At 41.0% G+C, this 13,614-nt stretch overlaps 1 protein-coding gene across 1 annotated transcript in view; it reads left to right on the top strand.

The window, feature by feature from the left end:
- Positions 1-2,532: 2,532 nt before the first annotated feature.
- scgn (secretagogin, EF-hand calcium binding protein) overlaps positions 2,533-13,614 on the top strand; it is a 59,930-nt gene continuing 48,848 nt past the window's right edge. The window contains exons 1-2 of the mRNA XM_072560848.1: positions 2,533-2,762; positions 5,700-5,770. Coding sequence (XP_072416949.1) covers positions 2,690-2,762; positions 5,700-5,770 — 144 coding nt within the window. The 5' untranslated portion in view covers positions 2,533-2,689. The remainder of the gene's footprint in view (positions 2,763-5,699; positions 5,771-13,614) is intronic.

Below are 13,614 nucleotides of genomic sequence, written 5' to 3' on the forward strand. Positions count from 1 at the left end.
CAGTGTGGAAACAGGCCCTTCGGCCCAACAAGTCCACACCGCCCCGCCGAAGCGTAACCCACCCATACCCCTACATGTACATCTACATCTACCCCTTACCTAACACTACGGGCAATTTAGCATGGCCAATTCACCTGACCTGCACATCTTTGGAGTGTGGGAGGAAACCGGAGCACCCGGAGGAAACCCACGCAGACACGGGGAGAACATGCAAACTCCACACAGTCAGTCGCCTGAGGCGGGAATTGAACCCGGGTCTCAGGCGCTGTGAGGCAGCAGTGCTAACCACTGTGCCACCGTGCCGCCCACTATTCTATTCTTAGGTTTCTCAATACAATTGTAATAACCTTAATGCATACAATAAACATCGAATGTTAGGCATGTAGCCTGTGGGCAAAAACTTCAAATTAAAGCCTATGTCCATGAACCACTGTGGGGTTCCCTTAATGTAATTTCAGTTTCACAGGTAAGAAACTGACCAATAAAGATACTATTCTCAGAAGAAGTGGTGAATTCAAGCTAAAACAACTACTCCTATCAGTACTACCTTTCACTTGCAGGTAAGCACAAGTTCCCTGATCTCAGAGAAAGAAAACAAAGAGGTGGAGGAACTCAGCAGATCTGGAAGCATCTGTTTGAAGAAAAACAAAACTAAAGTTCCAAGTCCAGCGACTCTTTGTCAGAACGGAAAGCAGTTGGGAAAGGGGGAGAAATAAGTCACCGAGATAGCAATAGTGCCCAGAGAGATTGAGGAAAAAAGGAAGCAGACAAAGGGACAGGTGATAATGGGAACTGAATAGTTGAAAATAGGTTGGTATGCTGGGAGCAGCTGGTACAGAACAGGACCTGGGGGTGTGGGGATAGATAATGAACATGAAAAGAAATGTTCACATGCTGAAATTTTAAATCCAATATTCAATCCTGTCAGCACAAAGGTACCTTGGCAGAAGATGAGGTATTGTTCCTCCAGTTTGTGTTGAGCATTGGTAGAGCACTACAACAGGCCTGAGACATGCATGTTGGCATGGCAACACAGTGGTGTGTTGAAGAGGCAGGCAACTGAAAGCTTGGGGATATTTTTATAGATAGGGTGGAGGTATTTGGTAAACTGACCCCCTTACCCTGTCGTCAGCATAAATACCACCTTTTCCCAACTGTTTTCAGTTCTGATGAGGGTCACTGGATTCAACTCTGTTTTTCTGTCCACAGACGCTGCCTGGTCTCCAGTACTGTCTTTTTTTGTTTCGGATCTCCTGCATCTACAGTTCTTTGTTTTATCTTGCTGATTTCAGTCTTTATGCTGTACTAGTGGGTCAGAATCAGACAACAATGGCTTCCCACTGTGCACTCACATCCTCCAATCTGATGAGATGTAGGAACAGTATGGACCTATTGACTGGCTGTGAAAGTTAGCATGGCAACTTGAAGAATGACTTAATTCGGGGGGTGGGGTAATGCTGTTTGTTCTTAATGCTGCCTGAGTGCAACTTGAAAGACCACTGGATAATCTTGAGATCCTGACCCAATGTCACCTTTGGGTATTTCACTCCCCAGGCCTGTTTCCTTACTGTAGGGAATCTAATTTAAATCCTTTTGATTGTGGGAATGATTGGGCCCGATGGGAGCTTGCCAATTTAGGAGATTGTTGGATATTGGGACCAAACATGATTCCAGAATCCAGTGGTATCCAAGTCCTGCCCACTTGAATACCCTTCCTGGAGGTTGCCAATCAACAGGCAATTTGGTTATGTACAGTGTGTGGAGCACAGTTAGTTGGAGGGCCCATTACAGCTCAGATGGATGCTGCTGATATAGGTGGGAGACCATGACAGCACCTCAAGTTGGAGTCACCTCTCAACACTTCAATAAACAGTTCAGTTAAGTGTGGTCATAACTGGCAAACCTTCAGTGTGCAGAGGGAACTGTAAAGTGGGCCCACAGTTGCCCTCAGGTACGGTGGGATTAAATATCCCCGCCTTTAAACTCGCCACCAGGGGGCACTAAATTGAGCCCAGTCTTTATTATTTGTGACTGGGTTAGGTCACTTGTTAAACTCTCTGGAAACATTATGATAGACAGAGAGTGCAGGCCTGTCAATTCCAGTTAGGCGGGAGCGATGTCAGGAAATGAACAGAGACTGTTAGCTACACCAGCGGCTTCTGCTCGACCGTGGAAAATGATTGCTCTATAAGCAGAAAAAAATATGCAATGTTCCCTTCATTCATCCCACAAACGCCAGTTGTATGAAACCTTTTAGAATATTGCCCAGGATTATGTTTTCTCCCCCCACCCCCACACATGACTTGTGAGTTCTGGGTCATTGCTATTCGACAGTTTAGTTTTTTGTGCAAACAAAAAGGGAAATATCTCGCAGGGATCCTACTTTCTGTGCTGGGGTGGTGTTATTATTCCAAACAGCCTTTCAATGCAGATTTCTCTCCATGACCTTAACAAGTGAGTGCATTGGAAGCTGATCAATAGGATGCTGAGATGGGAGGAGCCGGAGCTGGTCAGAGCTCCCTGGGGGACTCGGTGGGGAGGGTGAGCGTTGTATTTCAGTGGAGTTGCCTTTCTCCTGGCGGTGAGAAAGGACCATTGCCCATTCCCGAATTCTGGATCTCTCCTGAGAACTGCGGCACAGAAGCTCGCCAGCAATTCGAAACTTTTTTTCCCCTCACTCGGCAGCACCATGGACAGCCCGGGCTTCCACAATCTGGACGCTGTCGGTTTCCTTCAGATTTGGCAACGATTTGACGCTGATGGTAATTTAAACATTTATTTTATCACTTTTACTGCTCAATGGTGAGATACTTAAGTTCCTGTTATCTGTACGTGGACACGAAGGGGTGATTATATTTTCAAATCTGTCTGTAAAGTAGAAATGATTTTCCCTCTATTGTATCTCGGAAACTTTTGCGATCAAATTGAGACATGAAATATTCAGTAGATCTGAAAGGACGAAGGAAATTAGTTTGAACGAAATGTACATAAATATCAGGTGCTTGCATAGTACAAAAACAGAAGTGGCTGGAAAAGCTCAGCAGGTCTGGCAGCATCTGTGGAGAGAAATCAGAGTTAACTTTCCGGGTCCAGTGACCCTTCCTCAGAACCCAAAGTGTACAGTACATTTTGCCACATTTCTTTATGTGGGGGGTTTGATTGTCCCTTAAGTTATTTTCTGTTCTCGACATTACGTTGGTACAATGCTTCATTTTTTTCATTCTGTATGAGTGAAGTCAACTATTTATTCCATTGCAGCCTGAGACTTGTAGCAATAATTCACTTCCGTAGTTACCCTGGTTCTTAAGCCATCAGCGTTCCTTTTTCTTGCATAGTTTATTGTTTGAACAGACCCCACCCTTGCATTTATTTATTTTATTATGTTTATGCTATTTCCTTAGCAGCTGCATCGGTCTGGAGCTTTCGATTTTTATTTTGTTAATGATTGAGACAGGCCAGGTGAAACCTTCAATGTTGTCACCTTTAAATGTTACTTTTGAGAGATCCTGTGAAGAGTTTGTACAAGGGGCAGGAATTAGATTTACTGTCAATTCCTTGATCCATAATCACTGATTTCACCATTTGTTTCTTGTGGAGAAATTACAAAGAGGGAGGCAATGGTAGGATTGCTGCTAGACTGTTTTTCTAGAAACTCCATTAATGTTCTGGGGGCGTTCTTTTGTTTTTACTGAATTCAAATACCACCATCTGCAAAGGCGGGTTTCGAACCATTGGTGACTCTCCAGTGACTGAAGCAGACCATGCGCAAGTGATGTAAGACCTGGACAATATTCAGGCTTAGGCTGACAAGTAGTAACATTCTCACCACACATATGCTGGGCAATGACCATCTCCAATAACAGGCAATACAACCGTCACCCCTAGGCATTCAATGGTGTTATCATCACTGAATCCCTAACCATCAATATCCTTGGGGTTACCATTGACCAGAATCTTAACCGGACTTGTCACAAAAAACGCAGTGGCTACAAGAACAGATCAGAAGCTAGGAATGTATTGGTGAGTAATTCACTTGTTGGCTCCTCAAAGCCTTCACCAGCAGTTTACCATCTAGAAGGCACAGGCAGGAGTGTAGTGGAATACTCCCCACTTGCCTGGATTAGTGCAGGCTCCAATAATACTTAAGAAACTGAACACCACCCAGGACATTGCAGCCCACTTGATTGGCAGCACATCCACAAATGTCCACTCTTTCCACCACCGATGTTCAGTAGCGGCAGTGTGTACAATCTACAAGACGCACTACAGAAAAACTCCTTAGACAACACCTTCCAAACTTACGACCACTTCCATCTAGAAGTTCAAATGTGGCAGATGTATAGGAACACCACCATCTGCAAGTTGCCCTCCAAGCCACTCCCCATCCTGACTTGGAAATGTATTGACATTCCTTCACTGTTGCTGGGTCAAAATCCTCCCCCCACCCCCCCGCCCCAACTGCATTGTGGGTCAATGTACAGTGTGTGGTCTGCAGCAGTTGAAGGCAGCTCACCACCACCTTCTTAAGGGCAACGGGGACGGGCCAGACAGTGATGCTCCAATCCTAACAATGAATTTTTTTAAAAAACTATGAGTCAAGAGGATTCTAGTTTGCTTTTGGTCATTGGCCACCATTGCTCTTGCTTTTGCATTTTAGAATGAATTGTGCCGTCACAACATTGGTGCTCATCAGGGCAGTGTCCCTCATTTGAGGACCAAATGTATCAGCATCACCAGGGAATCACAGATTCCAAAGATGCAGCCGGACTTGTTGAGTATTTACAACATTTACTGTTCTATTTCAGATTTCCAGCATTTGTGATATTTTATTTTTATGTTTACATCGGTCCCATTGAAGAGTTCACTTAATCTATATTTGACAGAAAACTGTAAGGTTTTGCACACTCTATTGCACATTATTACCATTGCAGAAATGGGGAGTTGCAGAAGTTCTCATTTCAAATGTGCTCATCCTTTTGTGAAGTAAAAGTGATCTTTCAACCTTTCTGTGGTTTTTAAGAAGATGGGAACTTGCACTATTATAGTCAATAAAGTATTATTTTATTTTTATTTTATGATTGCTTACTCCAGTCAGGATAATATATTACATGGTGGGACCTGGTTCTTTGAGAGTACTCACTGAGCACATTTGTTCTTCACTGCTACATCTGTACATCCTTCTGCAGCAGCAATTCCAAGCAAAACCACAGTACCACTAAAACACACCAATGTTTTAAAATTGCAGCTGTTGAAACTTCTGGGTTTAGGGGACAGCAACATCCCCTAAAAAGCTGTAGTCACTACAAAAGCAACCTCGTCAGCCTTCCCAGCACATAGTTTCTATTGTATATTCTCAGGAGTTGTACACCTAGGTCTATTCAGAGAAATGTTGAATGCAGCACTTATTACATGTGAATAATGAGGTCAACTTGCTGAAATCAACATGACGGTGAAATAGCTCAGACTCTAGCTAACCATGTTTATCTCAGTGCAGATTTAAGGCTGGGTAAGTGGGATTTTGACATGTGCAATTTTATGTCTGAATAAATGCAGCTCGATTTACTGTGCTGTATTACATTTGTGCTGTTCATTCCATACCCAAAGGTCTTCAGACAGGATTTCCAGAATTCTTTTATGTTATTCAATTCTTCAAATGATTTTATTGAAATGGTCACACTATTTGTTGAAATCTCTTCTAGACAATGGCTACATTGAAGGCAAAGAACTGGATGATTTTTTCCGTCACCTTATGAAGAAACTTGGTGCTGAAGTGAGTACAAGTTCTACTTTAACTTGTTAAATAGACCTCATTGTAAGCATTTCCAAGGCAACCAACTTAGTTCCCTTCTGACAGCTGTTTGCCAAATGCACGTTTACAGAAATGGAAAGGACTCACACAAAAACAAGATACATAGCAACAAGGTCAGTTCTGCCTGAGACTAACAACATATTCTAAAAAAAAGGTTACTGGACCCAAGACGTTAACTCTGCTTTTTCTCCACAGCTGCTGCCAGACCCAGAGATTTTCCAGCAGTTTCCTTTTTTTGTTGCTGTTAATAATAATGTATTGTTGAAATAGAAGCAAAATATTACAGATGCTGGAATTCTGAAACAGACAGTGTAAGATTTTTTTATTTAAATGGAGGACCAACATCATAAGGTAATGCTCTGAAGTTGGGGAATTCAATGTCAAGCTTTTAAAATGTCTCAACAGAAAATTGAGGTGTTGTTCCTCAAACTTCATTAGAACATTGCAGCAGGCCCAGGACAGAAATGTTACCATGAGAACAAGGGGGCAAACGAGCTGGGAGTTCTGAGTCATTGCTGCAGACAGAATGGAGGTGTTCCACAAAGTGGTTTATTTGTCTGCTTGGTCTCGCCAACATAAAAGAGTCAGCATTGTGAGCAGCATATGTGGTAGACTGATTTGAATGAAATACAAGTAAAATGCTTTTTCACCTGGAAGATGAGTTTGGAGCCTTGGACAGTGAGGAAGGAGGTGGTGAAAGGAACAAAAATAAAGTAAAGAGAGGGTAGAATCAGAGATGGACCAAGTGAAGTGAGAGAAGGATGGAAATTGAAAGCAAAATTGATTAAGTTTCCACATTCAGAAGAGTTGTAGAGTGGGCCAGAGAAGGTCTGGAACAAGGAATGTTCCACTTTCCGTGTTCCATTGCTCTTTCAGCCCTGTTCTGAGGAAGGGTCACTGGACCCAAAATGTTAACTCTGATTTCTCTCTAGAGAGGCCACCAGGCCGACTGACCTTTTTCAACAATTTCTCTTTTTATTTCTTATTTACAGCATTCAGTTTCTTTCAGTTTTTATTCCTCTACATCATCTGATACCCTTGCTCTTCCTGTTCCTATAGAGAAAGTGAGGACTGCAGATGTTGAAGGTCAGAGTCGAGTGTGTGAACTCCCCAATGCATAAAGAACAGAATTCCCCCCCCCGCCCCCAAGTCCTCACCTTACACCCCATCAACCTCTGCATACGTTGCATCATCCTCCGCCACCTACAAACAGACCCCAACACTAGGGATATATTTCCCTCCCCACCCCTATTAGCATTCTTGAGAGACCATTCCCTCCACGCCTCCCTTGTCAGATCCACGCGCCCCCACCAGCGCTCACCCCCAATCCCAGCACCTTTCTCTGCCATTGCAAGAAGCGCAAAATCTGCACCCACACCTTCCCCCTCCCCTCAGTCCAGGGACCCAAAGGATCCTTCCACATCCAACAGAAATTTACCTGTACCTCCACAAATGTCATCTACTGTATCCGTTGCACCTGATGTAGTCTCCTCTACACCCTTGAGGATCGTTTCAGAGAACATCACTGGGACACCTACACCAACCAACGCCACTGCCCTGTGGCTGAACATTTAACTCCCCCTTCCACTCCGCCAAGGACATGCAGGTCCTGGGCCTCCTCCATCGCCAAACCCTAACCACCTGACGCCTGGAGGAAAGCACCTCACCTTCCACCTTGGGATCCTGCAACCCCACAGGATTAATGTGGATTTCAATAATTTTCTCATTTCCCCTCCCCCCACCTTATCCCAGTCCCAAGCCTCCAACTCGGCACCGTCCTCTTGACCTGTCCACCATCTTTCCCATCTATCCGCTCGACCCTCCTCTCCAACCTATCACCTTCTCCCCCACCTATCTATTGCACTCCCAGCTACCTTCACCCAGCCACACCCCCCTCCCATTTATTTCTCCACCCCCGCGGCTCCCAGCCTCATTCCTGATGAAGGGCTTTTGCCCAAAACATCAATTCTCCTGCTCCTTGGATGCTGCCTGACCTGCTGTGCTTTTCCGGCACCACCCTCTCGACTCTTCCTGTTCCTATGTCAAAAGTATAAAAACTACCATTTTCCAACTCCATTCAGTTCTGAAGCGTCATACCAGACTCAAAACATTAACTCTATTTCTGTCTACAGATGCTGCCAGACCTGCTGATTTTGTCCTGCATTTTCATTGAATATACTGTTCAAATTCTGTTTGCATTTGCAAGGACATAAAATAATCATCTGAAAAGGTTGTATGATGTTTTCATGGCATTCACTCTTTTTAAAGGTTCAACAATCTAAATCATTTCCATTAATATGCTTCCCATTATCTCTTTTTTATCCGATTTATTCTAGACTTCAAATTATAATTGTCTAAATCTTGAGTTTAATAGTTCTGACAAAATTATTGTTTTCAGTGAGATAATTTTCTGTACTGTTTTTTGAAGCTTTTAATTTTGTTACTTCTAATCAACAAAAACTTTTTCACATGAAATATTGTGAAGTAGAATTCAATATACATAGCACAGAGCAAATACTGTTTAAAAAGCAAGCAAACTGCAATTGTTTGAAAATGTGAAACATAAATTGCTGAAACACAGCAGATCAACTAGTCTTTATGAAGAGAACTGACAGGTACTTATGTCAGGTTGATGCCTTCTTGAGGACTGGAAAATAATAGAGGCTAGCCCTTAGAATCTGAAAAAAGGAAGGAACAAGCAGACAAATAAATCAACCAGCAATGCCACAAAGAGAAAAATGAAGTATCTTTTGAATAACCAGTTACCTGAACACAATGTCAATACAAGAGATCACCTTAGCCAGGCAATAATAATGTAGTGTTACAGAAACAAAGGATAGCAAAATAGTTAAAGTAGTGAACCAGCAAATGCACACAAACACGCATGCACAAAGACACACAACACACCATCAACAAATCAACACAGAAGAAGAAACTGGAAGAACTTATCAAATAATTTGTTCATTTTGTGAACATCTGTTTTAATAAGTTATTGTTTCTGGTCGGCTTCATTCTGGTAGAACAGTATTCTGTTGCTATCAACCTTTGTTTAGTGCCAGGATTACCTCTTGAGTCAAAGGGTTTGTGGGCTCAAGCATATTTATAGCTGGCATACAAATGCAATACAGAAGGTTCACTACAATATTGGAGTGCAATCATTCAGATGAAATATTAAGTTAAGGTACTGTTAGTCTCTGAGCTTATATAAAAGAATTGATTCAAAGAAGTGTAAAAATGCTGTCTTGTAATACTCAATGTAGGTACCTTAACCAGCACAACTAAGACAGTTTAATTAGTCAATTTTTTTCATTACTGTTTGTGGAACCTTTCTGTGTGAAAAATTGTTGCCTTATTTTCCTAGGTAACAGCAATGATCATGCTTCTGAAAAAATTCATTGACTTAGACATGCTTTGAGACCATCTAAGATTGGGAATGGTGCCATTCAAATGCATGTCTCTCTTTGTTTAGATTATACCTGAGTAAAGCAGCCAAATTAGATCATTTATTAAAAGTCAACAATTATTGCAAACATTTCAAAATCTTGAGTGAAAAGTAAAGATTCTCCTTGATTGATTTATCGGATCAGAGGAAAAGCTTGGAAGTAGATCTGGAAATGCAACAAAAGTTCAATGTCACCATTTAGCCGCAAACAAACTGTTTGCAGAAGGACTGGATCAATACATGTGCCTTTGGAGGGAAATTTGCACTTTCACTAGTTTTTCCACATTATGAGGCATCTGATCTGAGTCAAATTTTCAACATTGAGATAAAAGAAATTCTGCGTGGCAAATATATTCTGACCTCGAGAATATGAAAACTATATGAAGCTGTACAAAGTTAAAAATCACACAACACCAGGTTATAGTCCAACAGGTTTAATTGGAAGCACACTAGCTTTCGGAGCGACGCTCCTTCATCAGGTGATTGTCCTGATGAATCACTCGATGAAGGAACGTCCCTCCGAAAGCTAGTGGGCTTCCAATTAAACCTGTTGGACTATAACCTGGTGTTGTGTGATTTTTAACTTTGTACACCCCAGTCCAACACCGGCACCTCCGAATCATATGTGAAGCTGGGTGCAGTAAACTGTCAATCTGTCTCTTTTTGATAACATTGAATTTCAAAAAAAAGTTTAAGGTTGAAGAATTGAAATTAGAACCATCAGTTAGGAAGGCATTGCTATATAAAGATCAAAGTTGTATTCTAAAATATTCTGCACGATTGCTACTCAACCTTGCTGATTTTGTTATCCTGTCAAGTTATTAGGTCAAACTTATGGCTTTTAGACCAAAAGCTTTTCTGTGTTGGAGAATAATCTAATTTAAAGAGCTAATGTCAATTCGCAATTGCTTTATTTGTCAGTGCATGGAACATTGAAGTTTGACATTGATGAAGGAGTTTGTATAATGTACGAAAAATTGTGTTTTCAGGAGATTTGGACTTAGTTAATGGGCAGGGGGATTTAGATTAGATTATTTATAGTGTGGAAACAAGCCCTTCAGCCCAACAAGTCCACACCAACCCACGGCCCACCGTCCTACATTTACCCCTTCACCTAACACTACAGGCAATTTAGAATGGCTAATTCACCTGACCTGCACATTTTTTTTTGGATTGTGGGAGGAAACCGGAGCACCCGGAGGAAACCTGCACAGACACGGGGAGAATGTGCGTGTTTGTGTGCATTTGCTGGTTCACTACTTTAACTATCTTAAAGCACGGGGAGAATAACTACTTTAAGACAGAGAGTCACCTGAGGCAGGAATTGAACCCAGGTCCCTGACGCTGTGAGGCAGCAGTGCTAACCACTGTGCCACCGTGCTGCCCCTTTCAAAGTTTAATGCTACTTCAACATGAAAACTCTGAGTCACCTGTTAGAGGACTCCTTTAATGCCATTGGGAAAATGCTTGAATCTGTTGTTAAGGAGTTAGCAACAAGAAATTTAAAAAGCCTTAATACAATCAGACAGAGTCAGCATAATTTTAAGAAAGGAAACACCACATTTGACAAATTTATTAATGTTTTTTGAGATGTAACCAGAAGATTGATAAAAGGGAACCAAGAAATTTAGTGTAGTTGGATTTTGAAAAAGGCATTTGATCAGTTGTGATCAGTTTTGTGTCATGAGTCAATATCTATTAAAACCGATACTACCAGCATTGATTTAATTCACAGTATTAATGTCTATCATGTATATGGAGGCTTCTCATGTTCAATTTACGTGAATTTCTTACAATTACTAGGAACTCTTACCATTAATGAATAAGGAAATCCAAGAAGAAGCCATGTTAATTTTTCATGGATTGTTTAGATTCTCAGGTCAGAGAGGAATTATCCAGACTTTTCTTTTCCTTTATTGAATTTTTCTTTGTCTCACCAGAACATGACAAAAAGGTGGAAGAATTGGGGTGACATTGGGGTGGGTGATGGGTGTCATGTGTACCAAAAGAATTGCCTTGTCATTGTGCAGCAGCTATCATGAGTTCACACAACCAGAAATGCTTCATTGGAAATTTAGATGCACCCAAACTCATCTTGGCATCTGAATTCCTAATACTGCCCGATATTGTTGGTCGTTCCTTCAGTATCATTGGGTCAACTTCCTGAAACTCCCATTCTCACAACACTGTGGCATGCCATTACCCCCATGGGCTGCAGCAGTTCAAAACGGCAACACAGTACCACCTTCTCAAGGACAGGCTGATGGAACCAACTATCTGTCTTCCATTCAATTTCCTCTTTTCATTTGATTAGGGTTAGAGTCAAGTTCAGAGTCAAGTGGCAGAGTCAGGTTTTGGTAACGAAAGATGCATTTCTTGGTGGGAAACATTTTCAAATATTGAATGATCCCTTCAGCTTTGAATTCTCATCTCCCTATTTTAGTGAATTTGTTAAAGCTCTCTGAGTTAATGCCTTTTCAGAAAGAAAATGGGTAGCAGAATTTCAAGACAAACAGTACTTTGCCTGAAACCCCACAAAACAACGTCAAGGCTTATGTTTTTGTTTCATTTCACTGAAGAAAAACATACGCTGACAGCAACTCGTCAGTACAAACTAAGTCTGTGAAAAATAAACTTCATTGCATTTGTGGTAAAGCAAATGTGCGCAAACCATGTCACAGCAATGGTAGCACATTTGTAGATATAAATATTGTGTTCACACTAATCCACAAATTTAAGAGCTTCAGTTGTCAGATATTCATCTGTCTTTACATACTATTTGCAAGTTCCCCTTTACCATATATGGCTAGTTTCTGTTAAAAATTAAAGAGGACACATGCCAGATGCTTTGCAATTTTAACACCACTGTTAATGTAAAATTTAGCTTGTATCAATTGATCCACTATGTTTCTTCCTTGTGATTAACTTATCTGCTTCAGGCCAAATTAAATTAAATAATATTATCTTGTGCAATTGCATACTCAACGTTTTCAGTCCCAGTTTTCATGAAGGTTCAAAATGAATTTTTATCTTCGATTGACTCCTACGTATCTCAGAAGGTGCAGGACTTTGTAGAAGAGCAATGTGTGGAAATTAGTAGCTGATAAATATATTGCCCATAATCCTACTATTTGTTGCTTAAACAACTTGGTCATGAGTTTGTTATAAAAGGTCCATGGCAGTATTGTAACAGCAGATTTTTCTCCAGGGTTCTCTCAATGCTTGGCTAAAACTATCAAAAAATAAGTTACCAGAAAATTAGTCTCACTGGGATTGTGGGACATTGCTGTGTTCAAATTAACAGCTACTTTTGCCTTTATAAGAACAAATGGCCGCCGTTCAAAAATAATTATTTCTGAAACAATTTGAGACACCTTAAGTGTGCAATATAATTATAACATCCTCCTTCTAATCAACTTAATGATGATATGGACTAGCTGCTTTGCCTATAAATATTACTTAATTCATATCCCTTATTTTATTGGTCATGTAATATTATTTCAGACTTATTAAGCAAAAACAATGAGGAATAGCATTTTAGCATAAAAAGTAGCTGCCATGCTGATATTGTGATACCTTCAATCTAGTGAGACTCCCCTTCAAGAAGAACATGACTCGTGCAAAGGGGTCAATGCACTGACTTGGTATTTACACCAGGGAACCCCCACAAAGCGGGGAATGAGTCTGAGATGCAACTAGAACAGTGCAGTTCCAGTTTTGTTGATTTGTACTTTCCAATAGTGTCTTCCTTCCTCTTGGAGATGCTGAAATTTTGTATTGCCAATGCTGCATAGTGTGGTTTAGAGTGAAAGACCCAATTTTCTCTTACACGACGTCTGAGTCATGTTTGAAATGAACCCTAGTTGTCTGCTATCAAGCTGCACTCTCATGTGAATGGACCTCAATGAAGTGTGCATTTTTTTTAGTAAGAGAGTTTAGCATGATTTTGAAATGCTTGGGATAACTTTGTAACTAATGTTCAAAGCAATTAATTTCTTACCAATTCAAATGCATGCCATGTTGTCAGGGAAGACAAAGCTTTAGAGATTAGTTTTTGATTACATGTGATGTGATCCAGTCATTAACTGTGTGAGTAGATATCCAAGTTAGTATTCATGGCTCCTAGTTTCACACAACCAGAAATGCGACATTGCAAATTTGCATGCATCCAAACATGCCTTAGTGTCTGAATTCCTCATATTGGCACCTCATTATTTGCCTTTCCTTCACAATCACTGGGTCAAAATCCTGGAACTCCCATTCTAACAATGTTGTGGTGTACCATGATCACAATGAACCATAGCAGTTCAAGAAGGTGACTCATTACCACCTTGTGCAGGTTAGGTGAATTGGCCATGCTAAA

This window comes from Chiloscyllium punctatum, chromosome 41 (assembly GCF_047496795.1).
Source record: "Chiloscyllium punctatum isolate Juve2018m chromosome 41, sChiPun1.3, whole genome shotgun sequence".
Lineage (NCBI taxonomy): Eukaryota > Metazoa > Chordata > Chondrichthyes > Orectolobiformes > Hemiscylliidae > Chiloscyllium > Chiloscyllium punctatum.